Here is a 27,314-nt window from a genome sequence, read left to right as displayed (position 1 = left end):
GCCAAGAATGACTACAAAAGGAATGGGAAATATATAAGAAGTTCTTACACTTCTACCTTCTGCTTAATCCACTCCTGGCTTTGGCTCATAAAATCGCAACAAAAAAACTGAGTTTCCGCAACGTGGGGCCTTAGCCTAAAAGGGTGTTCCCATCTCAGCCACATATGGTCAAAATGGAAGTATGGGAAGTTAATACAGTGGAAACCTTTTCCGCCGTGTGGCTTTTTGGCACAGCTACCCATGATGGGATGCATCGGCATCCCGCTCCTGAGTAGGCCCGGATGAATGGGCCTTAGGATATTTTCACATGGAGTTTTTTGTAGGTAGATTTTGGCACAGAATCCACCTCAAAATCTGCCTGAAAAGAGGTTCCAATTCATTTCAATGGAAGTCGCTCACTTTTTTTTTCTTTTTCCCACTAGCGATTTTTTTCAGCTAAAAAGAAGTGACATGCCCTATCTTCCTGCGGATTCCGCAGCTGACTCCCAATTTGGCCCATTCATTTGGGAATGATGCGACGAGATGCCAATGCACTGCATCAGCATCCCATTGCGGCTAACCACGCAGAGAACGCACACGCCGGAAAAGGTTTCCGCCATGTGAATGGGCCCTAATCAGGAGGGTGTCTCAAGCTGTGGTTGATGATAGGGCATGCCGCGTTTTTTTTCCCGCTAGCTGAAAAAAAAAAAATAAAAATCGCTAGAGGAAAAAAAAAGTGAGTGACTCCCATTGAAATTAATGGGAGACATTTTTGCGGATTCTGCGTCAAAATCTTCCTGCAAAATACTCTGTGTGAACATACTCTTAGTGTCTCACTGCATTTGCTTATACACTTTGCAAATAGTCTAGCCATTTGTGTCTTCATTTCTCATACAGACTTATGTATCATTGTGGTAACAAACTATGAACCTTTGTAGTCTGATCTTGAACTCCCATCCCCTTCCATCTTCTCCATGCTTCTTGCCAATCTCTGCTTAGTAGCTTAGGAAGGAGATAGAATCAGACTACAGAGTATGTGTGTTGTCTGTTATCATGGAGACACATAGGTCTGCAAAGGAGCTGTAGACACAAAACAAGAAGACATTTTTAAACAATATTGCACAGCCGCTTCATTTTTTTTCTTTTAGATCCACTGAAACAATAAAAAGAAGGTCTAAGAATGTGAGCACTGAAAACCAAAGTTTTTACAAGACGTTTGTTATGCTGCAGTATTTCCTCCTCGAAGTCAATCAAAAATAAGTGTGACATGCTTTTCCTTGCCAGGTTGTGCACTGAAAAATGTTCAACAACAGTGCTGCAGACTACATAGACTACCATGTACATGTACCGCGTAAAAAAAGATTTTTTGTATTTTGCACACTCGGATCCATCCTGCTCTGTGCACCAGATGTGATTAAACAGCTCAATTTTCCGGCAGTGTAACCCATCCAACATAAAAAAGAGAAATTAGACAATTTTCCAATACATAAAAAAAGAAGAAGAAAAAATAAAAGCTAAACGATTTTCTACAAGATAAGAGCAAAAGGAAATACCGAGAACAAGTCCTGAAATAGATCTCTATTTCCTAGACATAGTGCAACTTCAGCATGAACTTTCCTAAGGGAGCAATTCTTACAATAAAAACGAGCGTATATATATTCTCAGACTCACAAAAATGTTCTTGTAAATGAAGGCAACAATTAACCCTGTGCAGAACCATAAATAATACTACCCCAATGTCCCCTCTTAAACCTTTATAGCTAGTGATCTAGGCAATGTCATTGATGATATATAGGGGGCGTACCAAGAATCTGATCAGTGGGGATCTAACTGCTGGAACCCTCACCAATCCTAACAACTAGGGTCCTCTGTGCCCTGTAAAAATGAAGTGATAGTCAAGCATGGGCTTGAAATAACCCAGGTACCAATAACTTGGTTGTTCTTTAGCATTCCTTAGGTTGGGTTCACACGATGTATTTTGGCTCATAATTTGGCATGTAGACACCGCGGGAGCTTTTGCGGGCCGTATATGCTCCCATTGATTTCAATGGGAGCCGGGACGTATATGTGGCGCAATTTTGCAGCCGTGATTTTGCAGCGGCCGCAAAATAGCGCTGCGTATAGGGTCCTGGCTCCCATTGAAATCAATGGGAGCGTATACGGCCCGCAAAAGCTCCCGCAGCGTCTACATGCCAAATTACGAGCCAAAATACATCGTGTGAACCCAGCCTTAGAGAGGAATGGAGTGGCAGCAAAAAATGTCTCCATCCATACAGGGGGACACATGTCCCCCTGTTCAGTTAACCCTCTACCAATCACACACTTATCACCTATCCTACGCAGTGGCGTAACTAGGATTGATGGGGCCCTTTGATGAACCTTTGATATGGGGGCTTCCTCCCTTCTCGAAGACTCCGACTGACCAACTTCCCCACCCCGAAAGACCCCGAGGAGAGGTAAGTAACACTGTTTTTTATGTTCCCTCACCTCCCCGAGCCTCCAATTATTATACTCGGGGGTCTGAAAAGATTAATAAGAATAATAGTGTTTGTGGGGCCGGCGTTGTCAGTTACTGATCCCGGCTCCTGCTCACAGCCTCCGCAGAAGCACAGGCGGCCATGAGCAGGAACCTGGCCTATTAATAAATAAATAAAAACACAGCGGTAGCGGCTGTCGCTGGGCCCCCTAATGTCCCGGACCCTGTGGCAGCCACTACAGCTGCTACCCCGATAGATACGCCCTTGATCCTACGGATAACTGATAACTTTAAGCCAAACCTCTGAAGTCTATTTGTGGCACTAAACCACTCACAGGTCCTTATAGATAGGTTGTTTAGAGTCCCAAATAGCCTTATGCTATTGTTATCTATGGCCAAAATGGAAAACCTTTATACTTACCCAATTCCTATACCACTGGCACCTCCACGGTTCACTCAAATCTTAGTAACATATCTCGGCTTTAGTGTGAATGCAACGGAATACAAGGTTTACTTCCCTGGCTTCAGGAGACATGTAAGTATAAAGTTTTTTTTATTTCTCAAAGAGCATTAGTATTTAGACAGTGAACCACCAATCTGTAATGGCCTTTAGGTGGTTTAGTGCCTCCTTTTAATGCCAGTTGCAATGACAACAGCAATTGTATGGGCAATATCTTATTTTAGGCATGCAATACTGCACAGACATAATGAGTATTGGACTCAGGGGTTCATTGGCCCACCACAGGAAATCGCTTTCATTCCATACTGAAAATACACTTGTGCAATTTTAATTTTATCATCAGTATTTGGGCATAAACTCATAAGGGAGACAATGTCATCACCAAATACATCATAGAGCCTGTACCCTCGGGAGGATCCTCTGCTTCTCTTATTGGTCTGTCAGATCCTGGATACAATAAAATATATATATATATATATATATATATATATATATATATATATATATGTTATTTAATATTACTTATTTTAATATTATATCTCTCCCACAGTGGCCACTATATGGGAAATGAGCAGTTGATGGAAATTTCGGCCAGTATAAAAATGTGCTTCATGGGAGCCCCTGTAGCGGATGTAATAAAGTCCAAAAGATCCCAATGTCTATAATGGGGACTGCAAGACTTCTGTTCTGGAATCCCTTATTTCACCAGACAACAAAGTCCTGCATGTAGGGCTTTATCAGCCAGAATTCGGAATGGATTTTGCTTCGAATGGAGCAGATCCGAACTTAGCCTAAGTTGAGCACTTCTGCCCCTTTGCTTTAGTGATCAGCACTGGTCCCGGCACAAAGACCCCCACCAACTGATGAGAACCGCTCAGCTTAGCGGAAGCTTGGATCTCCTTTGAGACAAGAATGAAAGGTATAGAGAAACATATAAGTCTATGAATGAGTTCAGGTCCGGGGACAGCCGAGTAGAGCCGTAATGAAGGGGAACTCAAAGAGCTTCTGCACCCTGAGCAACCCTCAACACCCAGACCCACACCCATCAATGCTTTTGAGGTTTTTTAAAATGACAGCTGTGTTATACAGAGGCTATAAGGAGGGCAACTCCATTCAATAACCATTAGCCTAAACTGGATTTTAAAAAAAATGCAAAAAAGGAAAAACCTCCACTGGCAGATCCCATGTTGTTATGCATATCCTCTGTTCTTCCCCCAATAACACAAAAATGCAAATGGAATTGGTATGTTGAAACGATAAAGTTAATTCTTAATATAAAAAAGGGAAATTAAAACATCAAATATATTTTATTAAAGGAAAAAATAAAATAAGTGCAAAAAACTTAAACTTGAATTACTAGAAAATTGTAATTTCAGCCTCAAGGATACAAACAAACACAAGGAACCGGTCCTGGCATCAAAAAGCAAAGGCTCTAAATCCTGGATTGCAGAAGGTGCTGGCAATGGACTTGATCAGACTGTAAGCAGGGGTGATCCTAGTCTTTGTGCCGCCTGAGGCGGACGTCAGAAAGCCGCCCCCCCTCCCCGGGGAGAGGGGCGGAGCCGAGCGTAGGGGGCGGATCGGAGCAGAGGGGATGGAGTGGGCGACGTTAGCAGGCAGAGAGCAGGCAGGGAGAGGACCTGCTCTCTGCTAAGCGTGAGGGGTGGCCGCTGGAGCAGCGCTGCGTCCACAGGGCCACCCCAAATCGCTTCAGGTCGCCTCATGGGAGGTGCGGTGCTGACTGTAAGGTACTTTAATACAAGTGAATAAGTAACCTATAGATCCTTTTTTTTTTTTTTTTCTAAAGCGCTACACGTTTTGTGTTTGCACAGAACGCTTTGTCAGACAAGTCTTTTTTTCTTCTTTCAGAATTATTGAGGATACAAATAAAGCAGAGCTCTGAGTATTGTATGTTCTTGTAGATTGTACTACTGATGGAAAATGCCAGAAATAAAAATTTAAAAAAATCAGACGATATGGTGAATTAATTTGTTCTTGCTGCGTGATTCATATTTCAGCCTCTGGCAAAAACCAATATTTTTCTAAGCAAAGTGGAGCTCAGCGGTCAGGTCTTAGTGAGCCTTGAAGAAGGGGATCAACAATGTGACACAGTTAAAACCAGGGTCAGTCAGGCAGAATAACAGGTGGTGTCAAAGCTAATGAGGCAGCCATCTTTTTTGTGATGTCACCTATGATACAACAAGTCTGAGTGGCCTTATTGTATCCATTGTGAAATCCCAGAGGTACAATCCAAAAAATATACAATTATAAATGCTAATGACAGAGAGGAAAAAGGAGTCATTTATTATGGAGTGGCAAGCTTGATCGAGAGCAGCAGTTCTTTCCAGTCTTCGAGGAAAATGATCGGCTTTATATTGGCCCCATCTGACAATTATAGAAAATAGCTGCAATATTTCATGGTTTTTGAGGGTACCTCGACACGGTGCGACCCAACTACATCTGCATGCACTAATAGTAAGTATAGGTGCAACCCGGCAATTGTATGCAACTGCTAGTTAGCAGCCAGCACCTGCACAGTTACTACTGCACCAAGCAGAAACTATAGGTATGGTCTGAGAACTAGCCGCTGCACCATATAAGAGCACCCAAAATGGTCTCCACAGACATTGGTCTCCAAGATAGAGATGACAAATTCCCCTAGGCATTGCCAGTGCCTCTCTGTACTGCTCTGTCATCGCTCCATGGGTACTCAGGTTTGGACCCCTACCAGTCATAGCCACTAATTGATATTCTTTTTTTTTTATTAATGGGGCTGTCCAAGATCAAAAAAGAAAAAGTTAGCTTTTTCAGAAGCAGTGCCACATCTGCTCATGGTCTAGTATTGCACATTTTTACTCCACAAAAATTCAGTACTGTCCCATAACTCTGTGATAGTACCGTATATACCCGAATATAAGGCGAGGCCCCTAATTTTACCACAAAAAACTGGGAAAACTTATTGACTCAAGTATAAGCCTAGGGGGAAAATGCAGCAGCTACTGGAAAATTTCAAACATTAAAATGGTCGGAGTTTTTGGGTGTAGTAGTTGCTGGGGAAGGGGAGGGGGTGTTTTGGTTGTCTGTCTGCCCCTTCCCTGAGCTTGAGGACTGGGTTTTTTCTTCCCCCACTTGGAATTCAGTCTGACTGAATATAGGGTAACTGCAGTGCTCCTATTGACCCCTTCCCGAAGGAACAGGAGCACTGCAGATCCCCTATATTCAGTAGACCTGGCACTTTCAGACACAGGGATACCTAACGTGTATGTGTTTCACAGTCATTTTCTACTTTTATATGTATTCTAGGGAAAGGAGGGATTTACAACTTACCCCCCCCCCCCCCCCAGTATATGGGTAATACTGGAAATAAACAGAGGTGTGCAGAGGATTGTTCAGTGTTTTGGGGGAGGGGATATTGCGGGGGGGAGGGGGTATTGCGGGGGGGGGAGGGCTTCACTCTTCACACTATAGTGTTCACTAAATTGCCTAACATAGTGTAATGCTCCCAGATCCTGCCAGGTCCCACATAGAATAGTGTCCCCATGTCCTATGCACTGTTGTGTCCCCAGGTCTCATACACTATTGTGGCCCCAGATACCACACAGTATAATATCATGAGCCCACTTAGTACATGGCCCAGGGACTGAGGGGAGAGTATGAGTCTCACTCCTAGGACCACCCACTTATTCTCTGGTCCTGGCACCTACACAGCACAAAGAAGGGGTGAAGAGTCCACGTAGCAGTAAGTAATGAGAACTCTACTCACTGCTCACTTCTGGGCCTTGCTGCAACCAACGAGCAATTCCATCTCTCCTGATGAAGGCACTCATTGGTTACCAGACCACCGCTATCCCGAATCATCATTCAGGAAGACAGTGTTGGCCAGTGTCTACATGGGGGTGGTTTTAACAGTGAATTCCCTAAATCTTGGGAGAATACGGAAATACTCTGGGATTATGAATAGTCCCAGGGAAGATGATGACATAGTGTCAGTATGCTAAATCCTTACCTACTGTACTCCATTGAGGTGTGTGAATACTATAGGGACTATACTACTAGCAGTTCTGCAGTTACTACTGCCCCAGGATCCACTGAAAGTATTGCCAGAAACACAATAGCACAGTATGGTGTAGTAAGGTAGGTTGGTGTCCGCTCAGGAGGTGTCAGTTTAAATAAATAAATAAATAAATAAATATGCTAAAATCTTGTACGTATAATAGCCACGGACACTGCTGAGCAGATACCAAGAGTGGTGTGAACACCCCCTTAGCCTTTACCTACTCCCCATAGACATGTCCCCAGCAGATACTACAATACCAGTGAATGGCCAAGTGAGGACTAGGGAGTATATTGCCCCTTAGTGGCCTCCAAAAGTAATTTCTTATTAGTGCCCCACACAGTATAATGCCCCATAGTGCCCCACACAGTATAATGCCCCTTTATGGCCTCCACATGAAATATTGCTCCATTTGTGTCCCCACAAAGTATAATGCTACATTTCTGTCCCCAATTAGCATAACAACCCATTAGAGTCATTACACAGATGATGCCACCCATCGTGCCACCACACGGTACAAAACCCCATAGTGCCTCCTCTACCAGCTGTGGAGGTTTGTGGGCCCACAAGAAACTCCCCCCGTGATCTTATATAATGACACAGATAGCGGTCAGGAGAAAAACTGATCTGACTGATGTCCCTTTTACACTGATGTATTGTAGCAGAAACAACAAGGATTGGCAATTGTCCCGTTGCCTACATTACAGCCTAGCTATGCTCATGCTAATCCTATGTAGGCAGCAGGAATAAGTGCTGAGCCTGTTGCCGCTACTATACATCAGTGCAAAAGGCCATTCAGGCATTGCTAAAGTTATATTAAACTACCCCTCCCCCCCCCCCCCACGTTTTAAAATAATACCCTAAAAAAGAATATGATAATCATACTGTTCGTGCACGCTGGGCGGGCATGCAAGGTCCGACGTCATCTTTAGCCACACCTACATCTTCTTTCTTCTTGCAGAGATGTCCTCGGGTCCCGTCTTCCTCTTCCGGCGTCATTGCTTGTAATCCCGCACCGGCGCTTTAGCAGGGGAACAGTAGCAGGGGAACTGAGCATAATGAGCATGCTTAGTTCCCCTGCTACTCCTCAGGTCCCGTCTTCCTCGTCTTCTTTTTCCGGCATCATTGCTTGTAATCCCGCGCCGGCGCAGTAGCAGGGGAACTGAGCATACTCAGTTCCCCTTCTACTGTTCCCCTGCTACTGCACCGGCGCGGGATTACAAGCAATGATGCCGGAAAAAGAAGACGAGGAAGACGGGACCCGAGGAAATCGCTACAAGAAGAAAGAGAAGATGTAGGCGTGGCTAAAGATGACGTCGGACCGTGCATGCCCGCCCAGCGTGCGCGATACGGTATAATTATCATATTCTTTTTTAGGGCATTATTTTAAAACGGGGGTGGGGGTAGTAGTTTAATATAACATTAGCAATGCCTGAATGGCCTTTTTAAAGGCTATTCACGCATATGTGGGGCTCTATCAGCATAATTTCCCTGATAGAGCCCCTTTAATTACAAGGGTTGCCTTTTCAGGACAATCCCTTTCCATATGTCCACTTAGGGCACTTATTTTATTGGTTCAAAGAGACAGAAACGGTGCCGTCCGTAGCTGAGAAACTGATTTGGTTATAACCTCGCATCATGCAGCAAAGGCTTCTGGGAAGTCGGGCATGTTGTTCAGGGTGCTGCCTATAGAGGGCAGCATAACAGAGGCACTGTCTCCCTGTTTACATCTTGGGAGACAGATTTGCATATTCTTCCTATGGTTCAACTTAGTCAAGGTTCTGTCACCCAAAAAAACAAAACTTTATAACTATATGAACATTATACAACTTTCCAATTCATTCCAAAAAAAAAAAAAAAAATTATCCTGAAACTCTTAAAGCAAAAAGAGACGACTGACTTTCACTCCCATGGTTTGACAATTCAGCAATAGGATGGCTCGGGTCTGCCATCTTGTGGACATGCCATAGAGCTGCATATTGTCACCAGTCAGTGTTATAGCAACATATGAGAACTCTATGGGATCTCAGTCCTCGTCTTTGCAGCTTTACATACACGTCACAGGGCCAATTATTTTCTTTTATATATTGAGATTCAGTGGAACATATATTGCAAAAATGGGTTGTAAATGTCTGTATTATAGCCATATGTTTCCATTTTATTTGATAGATCCATTAACCAGATCTTTTATAATGTATACATTGTAACTATAGATCATACTCAATGTTTGGATCAGTCTCCCATTGATGTGTAATGTAAGAAAATGTACTTTTATGTATCCGTTTTATGTGGTGCTGAAGAACAGAGTACTAGGCTGTACTAAAGGGTACAATCTGCATATAAACCTGTCAATTGTGTCCCAAAAGGACACTCTCCTAAGAGGCTGACCCCATGGGAATCTTACAGTAAATGTACATGTTCACTCCAAGCTAGTTTCTACCTATCGTAAGACCTCATTCACATGACTGTTCAAATTTTCCCTCCATGAAAAATGTCTCTGAGGATCTGTTTTTAATATCTGTTGCATCTGATTTTCATCAGTTTTTTGCGTTGTCCCAATGCACTGAATATATATGTATATGATCTGTCACCATTCACACTCCACAAACTAGCTGACCAGTTAGAGGGCGTTCACACTACTGTTGGTGACCATCAGCAGTGTCCTAGCTATTGCCAATTACAAGATTTTAGCAATGGACACTAGCTGAACCGTCAGAAATTCGATAAAAATTTCCATTCATTGCAATGGGAATTTAACTTGTGCCCGCTTGTGTCCGTTTACACCCAATCCGTCAGAAGTCTGTATTTTACCAGCGGACAAAAAATCCTACATGCAGGACTTTTCTGTCCATTAAAAAAAAAAAACAGATAGCAAGTGACGTTATTTTTTTTAACATTGAAGTCTATAAGCAATGGACTTACTGTGTAACGGACAGTAAGGGCTAGGTCACACGCAGCATGGAATGGCGAATTTTGGTCCTGATTCTGATGCAGGAAGCTGCATCAGAATTGGACCAAATTGCGTCTGCCACAATTGTCGCGTCTTCTGACAGTCGCTGCTTCCCCCTCCAGAGTTGACTCAAATGAATGGGCCTAGTCTGGACGGTGCTGTCGTGTGGTGGACGCCGGGGTTGAATCAGTCACGGAATCCGCCTAAAGAAAGGGCAGCTCACAATGTACATTTTCCCTATCAGTATGTCTTTGGAATATGGGATGGAAAACCATGCAAACACAGGGAGAACATACAAACTCCTTGCAAATGGTTTTATGCCCTTGGCAGGATTTGAACACCAGGACTCCAGCGCTGCAAGGCTGCAGCGCTAACCACTGAACCACCGTGTGGCCTCCTGGGGGGATTTCTGAGGTGGATTCAGTGTCAGAATCTGCCTCCTCTTGCCCTGTGTGTATGTGCCCAAATTGTGGCTAGCCAGTACGTAGTATTACATGGCAGTCATGTAAATAAGTCATCCAGGTAACATTGCAAAGGCTGGATCCACCAAAATGAGGAGTTGTGGAAGCAGGAGCCATCACTCTATGACATACGTATATAACATAAAGTTGTCCTGATCAACAATGCCTTTAAATGAAAGCTTCCACTTCCTGAAGTTGGAACCAGATGATCTTTGTTCTTTCACTGGTGGCTTAGTTTATGGTAGTTAACTATTATTCTGTACTTGTAGTAATAGATAGCAGTTCTCCATGCACAGATTACCTGGTGAGCTTGTCCTTCTACACAGAAACCTATCTGAACAAGCAGAGCTGCAGTGTAAAGCATGAAAAATCATCTGATAAAACTGGAGGGAACTCTCTTAACAACTTACGCCACATTCACATCTGCGTTGATATTCTGTTCAGGGGAGTCCCCCTACTTTGCTGTCCACATGACTCGTGCAGAGATCTCGCGGCAAGCATACGGACCCCATTATAATCTATGGGGTCCGTGTGCTTTTACTGCATAGTACTTGCAAATGCGTTCGGTAGTCCATTTGGGGGTCCCCATGCTGACTCCCCGAATGGATTACCAAACGCAGATGTGAATGAGGAGTCAGAGCACACATCTAAACTCCAACTATTGATCAGACCAATGTAGTAAGGATGAATCCACACACAGCATATTTATTGCATAGATTTTTGCTACTGAAAACCAGTTCTTTTCATCCGAATGGGGTGATTTTTTAGCAAGCAAATCCCATATAGATGAACAGGACATTTGCATAAACCTCTACAACAAATCGTTTGTATGTGAATTCATCCCAATAGGAGCAAATAAAAAAAAAAAAAAAGCAGCCAATGCTGAGGAATGCAAACAGCAGGTAAGTAGCACCCAACGGGTAAATATAATTTTTACACCTTAACTGAAATCTTGCTTCAATACCTTACATTAATTTGAGGTTTTAGTGCAGTTAGGCAAAATTTCCCAAGCTGCCCATAAAAGTCTACATGTGAATGAGGCTGTACCTGCTGCTCCATAGGATCTATCCTACGTGCATTTCATCAGATCAGAATGACTTGGCAGTGATCAATACTTCTTTCACCACTTAAGGTATTTACAGCAGAATCTTTGGCAGAGTAGACATACAATGACATTACTGAGCCTCAGATTCCAGAGTCCGACCCATTAGACGGAGCCAGAAAATTTCACATTTCACCTACTAAGAAAGGTATTGGTTCAGCACATTCCTCCCCGGTGCTGTGTAAATGTGCAGCTTGTTAGGAATGACCATGCCGTTTTATAGGAGAAAACACAATTTCCATAGAATAATGAATTATTTTCAGCAGATTTTCTTTGTAATATATTACACTTAACACAACACATGAAAAGAGCATTGAGGCAGAATAACAAGGGAGAAACATTAATAGGAGAGGTGATGAAAACCAGGAGGAAAGTAAAATTACCTAAAATAACCTTACAATGATACGACAGAGATAACACTAACCATGTGGCCATGTATTCTACATTCATGGAAGGATAAGGTAGGTGGCTGTACTCACTAACGCATGTATACAGCAGGACGCCCATACAGTATATAGTGGATCATAATGACAACAGGTTTTACCACGGTTGGCGATGGTTTTTATGAGTCTACATGAAAAGTATAATTAAAGCTTTACCAGTATTTTTGGATCCATTAAAAGGGATTTCGAACACAGAGGTGGGTCATGCAGCTAATATGGAGCTAAAACAGGCTCATTCTACAGTAGGTGGTTTGATCTTGGCAATTTTCTGAATTAAAGATAGCTGCTAGATCAGTGGGGGTCTGACTGCTCTCCAACCACAAGAACAGGGTTCCTGAATCCTCATTTGATCTCAGATGTTATCTACTTCCCCCTTTTTACCTTCAAATTACCGTATATACTCGAGTATAAGCCGACCTGAATATAAGCCAAGGCCCCTAATTTTACCACAAAAAAACTGGGAAAACTTATTGACTCGAGTATAAGCCGAGGGGGGAAATGCAGCAACTACTGGAAAATTTCAAAAATTAAAATGGTTGGAGTTTTTGGGTGCAGTAGTTGCTGGGAAAGGGGAGGGGGTGTTTTGGTTGTCTGTCTGCCCCTTCTGTCTGCCCCTTCTGTTTGCCCCTGAGCTTGAGGACTGTTTTTTCTTCCCCCACTTGGAATTCAGTCTGGCTGAATATAGTGTATCTGCAGTGCTCTTATTAACAGGAGCACTGCAGATCCCCTATATTCAGTAGGCCGGGCACTTTCAGACACAGGGATACCTAATGTTTTTGTGTTTCACAGTCATTTTCTACTTTTGTAAGTATTCTAGAGAAAGGAGGGATTTAGAACTTTTATTTATTTATTTTACACTATCTTATGGGAGATTCTATACATTAATATTGTGGCTGGTCATAGACCCCCCCTCCTTAAAAAAAAAAAATATATATATATAAATAAATATATATATATATATATATATATATATATATATATATATATATATATATATACAGTCCTATGAAAAAGTTTGGGCACCCCTATTAATCTTAATCATTTTTAGTTCTAAATATTTTGGTGTTTGCAACAGCCATTTCAGTTTGATATATCTAATAACTGATGGACACAGTAATATTTCAGGATTGAAATGAGGTTTATTGTACTAACAGAAAATGCGCAATATGCATTAAACCAAAATTTGACCGGTGCAAAAATATGGGCACCTCAACAGAAAAGTGACATTAATATTTAGTAGATCCTCCTTTTGCAAAGATAACAGCCTCTAGTCGCTTCCTGTAGCTTTTAATCAGTTCCTGGATCCTGGATGAAGGTATTTTGGACCATTTCTTTCTACAAAACAATTCAAGTTCAGTTAAGTTTGATGGTCGCCGAACATGGACAGCCCGCTCTCAAATGATCTGAAAACAAAGATTGTTCAACATAGTTGTTCAGGGGAAGGATACAAAACGTTGTCTCAGAGATTTAACCTGTCAGTTTCCACTGTGAGGAACATAGTAAGGAAATGGAAGACCACAGGGACAGTTCTTGTTAAGCCCAGAAGTGGCAGGCCAAGAAAAATATCAGAAAGGCAGAGAAGAAGAATGGTGAGAACAGTCAAGGACAATCCACAGACCACCTCCAAAGAGCTGCAGCATCATCTTGCTGCAGATGGTGTCACTGTGCATCGGTCAACTATACAGCGCACTTTGCACAAATAGAAGCTGTATGGGAGAGTGATGAGAAAGAAGCCGTTTCTGCACGTACGCCACAAATAGAGTTGCCTGAGGTATGAAAAAGCACATTTGGACAAGGCAGCTTCATTTTGGAAACAAAAATTGAGTTGTTTGGTTATAAAAAAAGGCGTTATGCATGGCATCCAAAAAGAAACAGCATTCCAAGAAAAACACATGCTACCCACTGTAAAATTTGGTGGAGGTTCCATCATGCTTTGGGGCTGTGTGGCCAATGCCGGCATCGGGAATCTTGTTAAAGTTGAGAGTCGCATGGATTCCACTCAGTATCAGCAGATTCTTGAGAATAATGTTCAAGAATCAGTGACGAAGTTGAAGTTACGCCGGGGATGGATATTTCAGCAAGACAATGATCCAAAACACCGCTCCAAATCCTCAGGCATTCATGCAGAGGAACAATTACAATGTTCTGGAATGGCCATCCCAGTCCCCAGACCTGAATATCATTGAACATCTGTGGGATGATTTGAAGCGGGCTGTCCATGCTCGGCGACCATCTAACTTAACTGAACTTGAATTGTTTGTCCAAAATACCTTTATCCAGGATCCAGGAACTGATTAAAAGCTACAGGAAGCGACTAGAGGCTGTTATCTTTGCAAAAGGAGGATGTACTAAATATTAATGTCACTTTTCTGTTGAGGTGCCCATACTTTTGCACCGGTCAAATTTTGGTTTAATGCATATTGCGCATTTTCTGTTAGTACAATAAACCTCATTTCAATCCTGAAATATTACTGTGTTCATCAGTTATTAGATATATCAAACTGAAATGGCTGTTGCAAACACCAAAATATTTAGAACTAAAAATGATTAAGATTAATAGGGGTGCCCAAACTTTTTCATAGGACTATGAAAATATATATAAATATATATATATATTTTATTTTATTTTTTTTTAATTTTTTTTGCTGACTCGAGTATAAGCACAAAAACTGGGCTGAAAAATTCGGCTTATACTCGAGTGTATACGGTATATGTATACTACAGGCTAGAGGAAACACTGGTTTTACACTATTGCATGCTTCACTAGATTGTCTTTCACACACAGCATTTCTTTTATATTACACTCAATCCCAGTATATTGCTATTCTTTACACAGTCCCTTACAGTTTGCCCTATTAGTGCACATGCATTTAATAAATGGGCTCCCATGCATGAGTCCTTACTGTGTTAGCAGGAGCAGTTCTCTCTTTGGTGACTTATGCTTGGTTCACATATGCGTTTGTATTCCGTCCGGGGGAGTCTGTATGAGGACCTCCCCTGAACGGAATACAAAACGCAAGTGCAAGCGCTGGTGCAGTAAAAGCACACCGACCCCATAGACTATAATGGGGTCCGTGTGCTTACCGCCAAATCTCCACAGAGATCTTGCGGACAGGAAAGTAGTTCACCAGCTACTTTCCTGTCTGAATGATTTGTGTGGGCAGCGCGCGGCAAGCACACGGACTCCATTATAGTATATGGGGTCTGTGTGCCTTTACTGCACCAGTGCTTGCAGTTGTGTTTGTATTCCGTTCAGGGGGGGTCCCCATGTGGACTCCCCCAGACGGAATCCAAACGCTGATTTGAATGAGGCCTTAGCCCATCCAGGGCTGTTTCAATGCATTGTGGTGCCCCTTGCAAAATTTTTGAAAGTGGAGCCTCCAAATGCCCCCCCCCCCCCTAATTTAATTTCTCCTGCAATCTGGCTGTAATGTCTGCAGCTCGGCACTTATTGCGCTTCCCTGCCGCAGACAGCATCCACCAAAGGCTAAATAATGGAGCTGATCGCTCAATGCTCCACTATTCAACCTCTGTATCTGACACAGATAGAGCTGAAATCACTGCCTGCCGTCCAGAATAATACCCAAAATGTAGGTTTATGTATAGGGATCTACTTCACCATGTGAATTCAACAACAAAAAAACCTCTCCATTTTACACAAGGTGATAGATTAACTTTCCATTACTTAGAGAGAATGTTTCCATAATACTGAGAAATCGTGGCAGTATGCAAAGTGTCTGCGGCTTCATAGTAGGGATCTGTAGAGACTCTGTCTAACTTTGTTTTCCACTTATTTCACATTTTTAGGGGTTGTTGTTTTGCACAGGCTCCATGTTTTGACAAATTCCCAAAAATGAGAAGACGCTTACCTGCTGATCCTCCAGCCAAAACCTGTTGAGAAGCTTCTGTCCAAAAGCTGACACGCGGAGGGGCAGACATGATAGCTGGATTCAGTCAAAGTTGACCAGATGTCCCTTAAAGGAAGAGCACATTGTGTTAGTAAACAGTGATGGACTATGGGTAACTATAGTACCCATCAAATTTAGTGGCCTTTTACTGGACTATTGTTGTATTAGAGCCTGGCCCCTCCATAGGCCGCTCCAGCACTGTTGGTAAATACTGTAAGTCATGGGATGTGATAAAACATGAACTATTGCATGTAACATACACTATAAGGACAAAAATATTAGGACAATTCCACATTACACCTATAGGAACCTCTATAACATCCCAATCTAAATCAATAGGTATTAATATGGAGTGGGTCCTCCCTCCTTCATTCACTCTTCTGGGAAGACAATCTATAAGATTTCGGAGCATGTCTGGGAATTTCTGCCCATTAATCCAGTAGAGAATTGGTGAAGTTAGTGGTGTTGGATGAGAGGGCCTGGTTTGTTATCTCTATTGTAGTTCTTCCTAAAGGGTTACGATGAGGCTGAGGTCAGGGATCTGCATGGATGTGGACTTGGAGCCAGGGACAGTTTTGGGTGGAATCGGAAAAGATCTAGCCGACTCTGGCTTCAAAATAAAATGTTTAATTATTGATAATTAGGTTATACAGTTATTGGTAATGTATACTTACATAGATTCATAGTTTATTACCTCTAGCCCTTTAATGAGGATCTTTACTGATTCTAAATGACCATGGCTGTAAGCCATTTATAAGGCAGAATCAAAGCAGGAGTATGGAAAAATAGAGAGGTCGGAGTTCTGTGATTTGGTCACCAGCTTCACAACCCTGGAGCCCTGAATATAGAGCTCTGCTGTATAATGTGTAGTGACCGTGTAAGGTAAATGTAGCTCTGCCGTATATGATGTAGTGATCATGCCAGGTTACTGCAGCTCTGTTGTATATACAATACAGTGACCATGCCAGGTTACTGTAGCTCTGCTGCATACTGTGTAGTAACCATGACAGGCTACTGCAGCTCAGTTCCCTTTCACTTCATGTGACATTTACATACCTCCCAACCATCCCAGAGTCTGCGGGACAGTCCTGGATTCCGGTCCCGGTCTGCCAGAGGCATGTCCTGGACTCAACTCATCTGTGTCTGGAGAGGATGCAGAAGAGTAGAATACGATGGTGAAGCAGGAGCCGTCCTCAGACAGCACTTGCTTCACCACTGATTTCCTTCCTATGCTCCGGCCCTAGAGCTGTAGGCGCTATATGATGATGTCACTAACGTGGTGACTGCAGCTCCCTGTACACTCCAGGAGAAGAGACAGAGCAAAGGAGGAGAGGTGAGTATCAGTGATTTTAAAATGTCAAACTTTGGCGGGCAGGGGTGGTCCTAGCTTTTTTGCCGCCTGAGGCAGACAGAAAGAAGCCCCCCCCCCCCCCCGGAGGAGGGGGCGGGGCGGATGGGCGGCATTGGCAGGCAGGGGGTGGACCTGCTCTCTGCTAAGCGTGAGGTGGCTTAGGTCAGCAAATGAGGATGGAGGCATCACTGGAGAGTCCACGGACAGCAAAGGGGAAGCCCCCTGTGCTTTTTTTAGCAAAGGGGAATACCCCCTGTGCTTTCTGAAGACTCATTTGCATACGGCAAAAAAACTAAATAACAGCGGAACAGCAGAGCAGATCAGAATAATAAAGGTAGGAGAAGAATAGCCTTTCTTAAGTCTATTCTGATGTGGTCTTAGTTCAAAAAGGGATTCTAATGATAGAATCCCTTTAAGCTGGTGGCAGATGAATGGAGCTGGTTGCAGTTGAAGGGAGACATTAAACTGGAGACAGATGGAGGGGGGCGTTAATCTGGAGACAGATGGAGGAGTGTACATTAAACTGGGAGGGCAAATGGAGGAGGACATTAAACCGTAGATGTAGCTGAAGGGGGACATGTGTGCCTCTAGTTGCTCCCAGTTTAATGTCCCCCTCTATTTGACCCCAGTTTAAAATGGGGCAGAAAGAAGGGACTTCATACTGTGGTGCAATTGGAGGGAAACATTATAATGTGGGGTCATATAATGTTAGGGTGAGTGTATGAGCATTATACTATGTGGGGTCACAAAGAAAAACGGGCAGATTTAATTTTGCAGTGGCACGCCACACATTTGGTCTCAGTTTCTATCCTTTCAAACTTGGGAGGTATGCATTTAACATGTGGAGTAAGAAAGTTCCTGAGGCGGCCATATGAAGCCTGAAGAAGTTATGTGCCAGGTCCTAATAATGTGAACTGGACCTACAGTACAGACCAAAAGTTTGGGTACACCTTCTCATTCAAAGAATTTTCTGTATTTTCATGACTATGAAATTTGTAGATTCACACTGAAGGCATCAAAACTATGAATTACCACATGTGGAATTATATACTTAACAAAAAAGTGTGAAACAACTGAAAATATGTCTTATATTCTAGGTTCTGCACCTTTTGCTTTGATTCCTGCTTTGCACACTCTTGGCATCTCTTGATGAGGTTGAAGAGGTAGTCACCTGAAATGGTCTTCCAACAGTCTTGAAGGAGTTCCCAGAGATGCACTTGTTGGCCCTTTTGCCTTCACTCTGCGACCCAGCTCACCCCAAACCTTCTCAATTAGGTTCCGGTCTGGTGACTGTGGAGGCCAGGTCATCTGGCGTAGCACCCAATCACTCTCCTTCTTGGTCAGATAGCCCTTACACAGCCTGGAGGTGTTTGGGATCATTGTTCTGTTGAAAAATAAATGATGATCCAACTAAACGCAAACCGGATGGAATAGCATGCCGCTGCAAGATGCTGTGGTAGCCATGCTGGTTCAGAATGCCTTCAATTTTAAATAAATCCCCAACAGTGTCACCAGCAAAGCACCCCCACACCATCTCCTCCATGCTTCACGGTGGGATCCAGGCATGTAGAGTCCATCCGTTCACTTTTTCTGCGTCGCACAAAGACACTGTGGTTGGAACCAAAGATCTCAAATTTGGACTCATCAGACCAAAGCACAGATTTCACTGGTCTGATGTCCATTCCTTGTGTTCTTTAGCCCAGACAAGTCTCTTCTATTTGTTGCCTGTCCTTAGCAGTGGTTTTCTAGCAGCTATTTTACCATGAAGGCCTGCTGCATAAAGTCTCCTCTTAACAGTTGTTGTAGAGATGTGTCTGCTGCTAGAACTCTGTGTGGCATTGACCTGGTCTCTAATCTGAGCTGCTGGTAACCTGCAATTTCTGAGGCTGGTGACTTGGATAAACTTATCCTCCACAGCAGAGGTGACTCTTGGTCTTCCTTTCCTAGGGCAGTCCTCATGTGAGCCAGTTTCTTTGTAGCGCTTGATGGTTTTTGCAACTGCACTTGGGGACACTTTCAAAGTGTATATAATTCCACATGTGTTACTTCATAGTTTTGATGCCTTCAGTGTGAATCTACAATTGTCATAGTCATGAAAATACAGAAAACTCTTTGAATGAGAAGGTGTGTCCAAACTTTCGGTCTGTACTGTATCTACCAGATACTTCAGTCGTCACCTGGATGCCTTGACAATTGTACCACCTAACACACTCTGAGACCAGGCCAGAAAAATGAATTATGGGAAACGCCACAACATAAACATGTCTCAAAATGCTTATAGCAGAGTATACATGTCATATCTAAATTAGGAATGACACCCGCCACACCCACACAGACCCCCCTGCACACAGTGTACTGCATAGTACATATATATAGTAGGCAGAATCGCCTGAGCATACTAAACCCCGAGCAGGTCACCGTTCTATATCCCCCCAGAATAGTAAATGATGCAGTCAGTCATTTCTCACAGATTATAATCCCTGCTGTTATAATCCGTGCTCAGAGTGCTGCAAACCCCTCTCATCTGTACCTATGTGCGGCTGGGAACTTCCTCTGTAATCTCACACAGAGGAGCTACAAGCAGATACTGTGTTACAGACAGCGCTCACTTTACTCACTACTGATTGGCTGACCCTGTAAAAGGCGGATTCGGAATCTAGAATGTCATTGGCTGTTTGAGTGTCAAGCCTCTTCCTGGCAGCCAATCAGGTGGTAGAGATTTCCCACCAGCTGATAACAAGCATGAGTGTAGTGTACTAGACAGTGGAGAGGACCTTTGATGATGTCATGACCATGTGACCATTCACATATATGGGAGGAGTCAGCACGTACCATACATAAACAGTGTAACTATTTCCTATGTACTCACTGACAAAAAAAATAACACATGGATAGAAAGGCTGAACTGGTGTAAAACTCAGCACGCGGTTATGTCTCAGGCAGATATGTAACTGATTAGACACTGGGTCTTGCCACAAGAGGGCGTAAGTATAGGTTCACCTGCCACCCTATAGAAAATCACTAAGGGGCTACTTTTGGGTAGTGTACTTCTTAGCAAAAGATTACTGTGTCCAAACACATTAATGGAGAGTTGAGTGAAAGGAAAAATTGTCATAGAAAAAGGTGCACGAGCAACAGGGATAACCGCAGCCTTGAAATGATTGTCAAAAAATGGCTATTGCAGAATTTGGGGGTGACCCACATGGACTGGACTAGGCTATAGTCAGTACTCCAATAGCTACCACATACAGATGTATCCAGGACATGGGTTACAAGTGTCACCAGTTGCTCCCACGAGTGTGAAAGCACAACCAACATTGAAAAGTGACCAAAACATCAGCCAGAAAGCATTGGTACTGAGATGTGCTCTGTGGTCCCCACCTGCAGGACCCTCCTTTATTGGGTCTGTCTTCATAATTGCCAATAATTTCCATCTGTTGTCTATTCCATTTGCACAACAGCATGTGAAATTGATCAGGGTTGCTTGGAGTTAAGTGTTCCCTTTATTTTTTTGAGCAGTGTACAACTACTATGTGAATGAGGTCTAATATGTCAGTACTGTACCCAATGTAGTCATCTATAGGCATGCTTCACACTACAGGCTGATCAGAAGGGCCAGCTCTGTCCTGAGGAGCCCCTTGGACCCAGTACAGGTGGTGGGTGACAGAAGGATACTGTCTGTGGTGACCTCCATGCGGGAGAACAAATCCCACCCTATGTATGGGACCTTGATGGCACTTGGCAGCACTGTAAGTGACCGTCTGCTTCACCCCAAGTGTGAGAAGGAGCTATCGCAGGTCCTTCCTTCCAACTGCGACCAGGCTGTATAATCTGCATCAGACCAAGTGAAGATCACTCCGCACAGAGAACTAATGATTATGATGTCTTCCTTCTTCTGTTCCTTAGCTGCTATGGACTCCTAGTATATTGTCTCTTCTCAGCATATGTGTGTCTCCTTCTGTAATATATTATTGTGTATTATCCTATATCTGTATTACTATGCTGCTGTAACATGCTGAAATTTCCCCACTGTGGGACTATTAAAGGACTATCTTATCAGTATATAAGACTTACTCAACCACAATATTCCTAGTGCAAAGAAATCTGTTGCTCTGCTAATATTGCATATAATACCTTATGCCCCTAACGTTAGGAACAATGCTTTAATTCTGTGGGTAACAAACAGCTGACACTGTAAAGCACAGCAGTTTACTATGTGGTTTCCTTAACATAAGGACATGGTCACACAGCCGAATTTGGCGTTGATTTTAAGAAAGATTACAATTGGTTCAGCGTTGGATTTCTGCCATGGAGTTTCTTTCAAGTCATCCATGTAATTATGCCCTAATACACGTCCTTTTTAAGAAAATGGGAGTAAATGCGGATATACACATGGCAATTTATCAATTAATTTGGTTTATTTTCATGGACGGACTAACCAATACAAGTCAATGGGTCCATTTTTCGTGTCCGTCAAAACACTGATGAGTGTGTGAGTGTTGGTCTCGTAACCCACACAATCCATATACAGCTACCACTGCATGGCAGGCACCCTACTTTTTTTTTTTCTGCCACCTCATAGGTGTAGTACAGAGTTGCCAAGAATTTGTATTTCCTCAGAATTTAGCGCTTTATTTCCTTCTTCCTTTCCCTGGATGTAATTCAAACACAAACAAACAAACGAAAACCCCCAAAATAAAACAAACACTTAATACAATTGTAAGTTAGACATACTTAAGACTGTTACCCTGCCATAAGTATGGCTGCACTTCTGATGGACACCCATACAAATATTAACAACAAAAGGTTCTCACAGTCTGACCATTCATCGTATGTAGAAGTGCTGAAACACACGTCTGTATAGTATGTCAAGGAGGATCTCATTTTAACCCTTAAGTACCATCATGGTGTCTACCATACACATATCATTATGACAGACACCATGAGAGCACTTAAAGATTAACCCCTTCCCGCCGATGGCATTTTTTGATTTTCGTTTTTGACTCCCCTCCTTCTAAACCCCATTTTATTTCTCCGCTCCCAGAGCCATATGAGGTCTTAATTTTTGCGGGACAAATTTTTATTCATGATGCCACCATTAATTATTCTATATAATGTACTGGGAAGCAGGGAAAAAATTCAGAATGTGGTGGATTTGAAGAAAAAATGCATTTCTGCGACTTTCTTACGGGCTTTGGTTTTACGGCGTTCACTGTGCAGCCAAAATGACATGTCCCCTGTATTCTGTGTTTCGGTACGGTTCCAGGGATACCAAATTTATATGGTTTTATTTACATTTTGACCCCTTAAAAAAAATCCAAAACTGTGTTAAAAATTTTTTTTTCTAAAAGTCGCCATATTCCGACAGGTGTAACTTTTTTTTATACGTCAGTGTACGGGGATGCATAGGGCCTCTTTTTTTGCGGGGCCGGGTGTACTTTTTAGTTCTACCATTTTCGGGAAATGTTATTGCTTTGATCACTTTTTATTCAAATTTTTATCAGAATCAAAACAGTGAAAAAACAGCAGTTTAGCACTTTTGACTTTTTCCTGCTACGGCGTTTACCGAACACGAAAAATATTTTTATAGATTTGTAGAGCGGGCGATTTCGGACGCGGGGATACCTAACATGTATGTGTTTCACAGTATTTAACTACTTTTATATTTGTTCTAGGGAAAGGGGGGTGATTTGAACTTTTAATACTTTTTATATATTTTTTTTTTTTGTTGCATTTATTAGACCCCCTAGGGGTGTTGAACCCCAGGGGGTCTGATCACTAATCCAATGCATTACAATGCTAATACATTGCAAAAAATCATCCTTTCTTTTGCAGGCTGCATAGACCAGCCTGCAAAAGAGAGAATTTGCAGACAAGCCTGGGAGCCTTGTAAAGGCTCCCGGCTGTCATGGCAACGTGACGTCAGCCCTGGAGCATGCTCCAGGAGTTGGCGATCACCGGCAAAATGGCGGCGCCCATGCGCCGCCAGGAAAATGGCGCCTCCGGCGCCTTTGACCGTGGCGCCGGAGGGGTTAATGCCTCCGATCAGAGGCATTAGAGCCGGTTGTCTACTGCTTAAAGCTCCCGGGCGGTCGCCATAATTACAGACCCGACATGCTCCGTAATAGTACGGCACATGTCGGGAAGGGGTTAAAGGAGTTTTTCCCAAGAACATAACCATATTTAAATATATAGACAAATATTCAACATTATAGAAATAAAATAATGAAAAATGAAGCAGCATTTTAAAGATTTTCTTTAACCATCTCAGTAGTGAGTCTGTTGTCTTGATTGGTTGCCGATGGATACGGCCATGAATTTCTATGACCTGGGACTTGTCATAATTTCCTTATCAGGAGATCATGTAGGGACACTACAGGTAAAAAGACGACAACTTGGCCACAAGAAGGAAATCATGGCTCGGCATCTGACAAGCCATGTTCCTGCATTCATGGCCATATCCATTGGCAACCGATTAAGAGAAAAGACTGTGAACACTAAGATGCTTAAAGAAAATCTTGCTCCGCTATATGGGGCCTTAGGCCGGTTCATGTGTTTGGTATTCCGCTCAGGGAGTCTAATTGGGGACCCAAGATTTCATTGCTCACTGCTTGTCAATGCATGCAGTATTCTGTTTGGGTGGTCTCTAAGTGAACTCCACGAACACACACAGCTCCGCTACATCACAGCCTACCTATGAGACACACACAGCTCCGCTACATCACAGCCTACCTATGAGACACACACAGCTCCGCTACATCACTGCATGCCTAGTACACACACAGCTCCGCTACATCACTGCATGCCTAGTACACACACAGCTCCACTACATCACTGCATGCCTAGTACACACACACAGCTCCGCTACATCACAGCATGCCTAGTAGACACACACAGCTCCGCTACATCACTGCATGCCTAGTAGACACACACAGCTCCGCTACATCACTGCATGCCTAGTACACACACAGCTCCACTACATCACTGCATGCCTAGTAGACACACACAGCTCCGCTACATCACAGCATGCCTAGTAGACACACACAGCTCCGCTACATCACTGCATGCCTAGTAGACACACACAGCTCCGCTACATCACTGCATGCCTAGTACACACACACAGGTCTGCTACATCACTGCATGCATATTAGTCACACACAGCTCTGCTACATCACTGCATGCATATTAGTCACACACAGCCCTGCTACATCACTGCATGCCTAGTAGACACATACAGCTCTGCTACATCACTGCATGCCTAGTAGACACACACAGCCCCGCTACATCACTGCATGCCTAGTAGACACACACAGCCCCGCTACATCACTGCATGCCTAGTACACACACACAGGTCTGCTACATCACAGCATGCCTAGTAGACACACACAGCTCCGCTACGTCACTGCATGCCTAGTAGACACACACAGCTCCGCTACATCACTGCATGCCCAGTAGACACACACAGCTCCGCTACATCACTGCATGCCCAGTAGACACACACAGCTCCGCTACATCACTGCATGCATATTAGTCACACACAGCCCTGCTACATCACTGCATGCATATTAGTCACACACAGCTCTGCTACATCACTGCATGCATATTAGTCACACACAGCCCTGCTACATCACTGCATGCCTAGTAGACACATACAGCTCTGCTACATCACTGCATGCCTAGTAGACACATACAGCTCTGCTACATCACTGCATGCCTAGTACACACACACAGCCCCGCTACATCACTGCATGCATATTAGTCACACACAGCTCCGCTACATCACAGCCTACCTATGAGACACACACAGCTCCGCTACATCACTGCATGCCTAGTAGACACACACAGCTCCGCTACATCACAGCCTACCTATGAGACACACACAGCTCCGCTACATCACTGCATGCCTAGTAGACACACACAGCTCCGCTACATCACAGCCTACCTATGAGACACACACAGCTCCGCTACATCACTGCATGCCTAGTACACACACAGCTCCGCTACATCACTGCATGCCTAGTACACACACAGCTCCACTACATCACTGCATGCCTAGTACACACACACAGCTCCGCTACATCACAGCATGCCTAGTAGACACACACAGCTCCGCTACATCACTGCATGCCTAGTACACACACAGCTCCGCTACATCACTGCATGCCTAGTACACACACACAGGTCTGCTACATCACTGCATGCATATTAGTCACACACAGCTCTGCTACATCACTGCATGCATATTAGTCACACACAGCCCTGCTACATCACTGCATGCCTAGTAGACACATACAGCTCTGCTACATCACTGCATGCCTAGTAGACACACACAGCCCCGCTACATCACTGCATGCCTAGTAGACACATACAGCTCTGCTACATCACTGCATGCCTAGTAGACACACACAGCCCCGCTACATCACTGCATGCCTAGTACACACACACAGGTCTGCTACATCACAGCATGCCTAGTAGACACACAGCTCCGCTACATCACAGCATGCCTAGTAGACACACACAGCTCCGCTACGTCACTGCATGCCCAGTAGACACACACAGCTCCGCTACGTCACTGCATGCCCAGTAGACACACACGGCTCCGCTACATCACTGCATGCCCAGTAGACACACACAGCTCCGCTACATCACTGCATGCCCAGTAGACACACACAGCTCCGCTACATCACTGCATGCCCAGTAGACACACACAGCTCCGCTACATCACTGCATGCCCAGTAGACACACACAGCTCCGCTACATCACTGCATGCATATTAGTCACACACAGCCCTGCTACATCACTGCATGCATATTAGTCACACACAGCTCTGCTACATCACTGCATGCATATTAGTCACACACAGCCCTGCTACATCACTGCATGCCTAGTAGACACATACAGCTCTGCTACATCACTGCATGCCTAGTAGACACATACAGCTCTGCTACATCACTGCATGCCTAGTACACACACACAGCCCCGCTACATCACTGCATGCATATTAGTCACACACAGCTCCGCTACATCACAGCCTACCTATGAGACACACACAGCTCCGCTACATCACTGCATGCCTAGTAGACACACACAGCTCCGCTACATCACAGCCTACCTATGAGACACACACAGCTCCGCTACATCACTGCATGCCTAGTACACACACAGCTCCGCTACATCACTGCATGCCTAGTACACACACAGCTCCACTACATCACTGCATGCCTAGTACACACACACAGCTCCGCTACATCACAGCATGCCTAGTAGACACACACAGCTCCGCTACATCACTGCATGCCTAGTAGACACACACAGCTCCGCTACATCACTGCATGCCTAGTACACACACACAGGTCTGCTACATCACTGCATGCATATTAGTCACACACAGCTCCGCTACGTCACTGCATGCCCAGTACACACACATACAGCTCCGCTACATCACTGCATGCCTAGTAGACACACACAGCTCCGCTACATCACTGCATGCCTAGTACACACACACAGGTCTGCTACATCACTGCATGCATATTAGTCACACACAGCTCTGCTACATCACTGCATGCATATTAGTCACACACAGCCCTGCTACATCACTGCATGCCTAGTAGACACATACAGCTCTGCTACATCACTGCATGCCTAGTAGACACACACAGCCCCGCTACATCACTGCATGCCTAGTAGACACATACAGCTCTACTACATCACTGCATGCCTAGTAGACACACACAGCCCTGCTACATCACTGCATGCCTAGTAGACACACACAGCCCCGCTACATCACTGCATGCCTAGTACACACACACAGGTCTGCTACATCACAGCATGCCTAGTAGACACACAGCTCCGCTACATCACAGCATGCCTAGTAGACACACACAGCTCCGCTACGTCACTGCATGCCTAGTAGACACACACAGCTCCGCTACGTCACTGCATGCCCAGTAGACACACACGGCTCCGCTACATCACTGCATGCCCAGTAGACACACACGGCTCCGCTACATCACTGCATGCCCAGTAGACACACACAGCTCCGCTACATCACTGCATGCCCAGTAGACACACACAGCTCCGCTACATCACTGCATGCCCAGTAGACACACACAGCTCCGCTACATCACTGC

The 27,314-nt window shown here is 44.0% G+C and overlaps 1 protein-coding gene across 1 annotated transcript in view; it reads right to left on the bottom strand.

Annotated features, from left to right (window-relative positions):
- SLC25A21 (solute carrier family 25 member 21) overlaps positions 1-19,743 on the bottom strand; it is a 249,608-nt gene extending 229,865 nt beyond the window's left edge. The window contains exons 1-2 of the mRNA XM_075282913.1: positions 19,715-19,743; positions 15,795-15,899 (exon numbers count right to left, since the gene is read on the bottom strand). Of these exons, the coding sequence (XP_075139014.1) occupies positions 15,795-15,864 (70 nt within the window). The 5' untranslated portion in view covers positions 15,865-15,899; positions 19,715-19,743. The remainder of the gene's footprint in view (positions 1-15,794; positions 15,900-19,714) is intronic.
- Between the last annotated feature and the right edge of the window lie 7,571 nt (positions 19,744-27,314).

This window comes from Leptodactylus fuscus, chromosome 7 (genome assembly GCF_031893055.1).
Source record: "Leptodactylus fuscus isolate aLepFus1 chromosome 7, aLepFus1.hap2, whole genome shotgun sequence".
Classification (NCBI taxonomy): domain Eukaryota; kingdom Metazoa; phylum Chordata; class Amphibia; order Anura; family Leptodactylidae; genus Leptodactylus; species Leptodactylus fuscus.
Note: the sequence above shows the minus strand (reverse complement) of the source record. Positions and strands in the feature narration are given on the sequence as shown.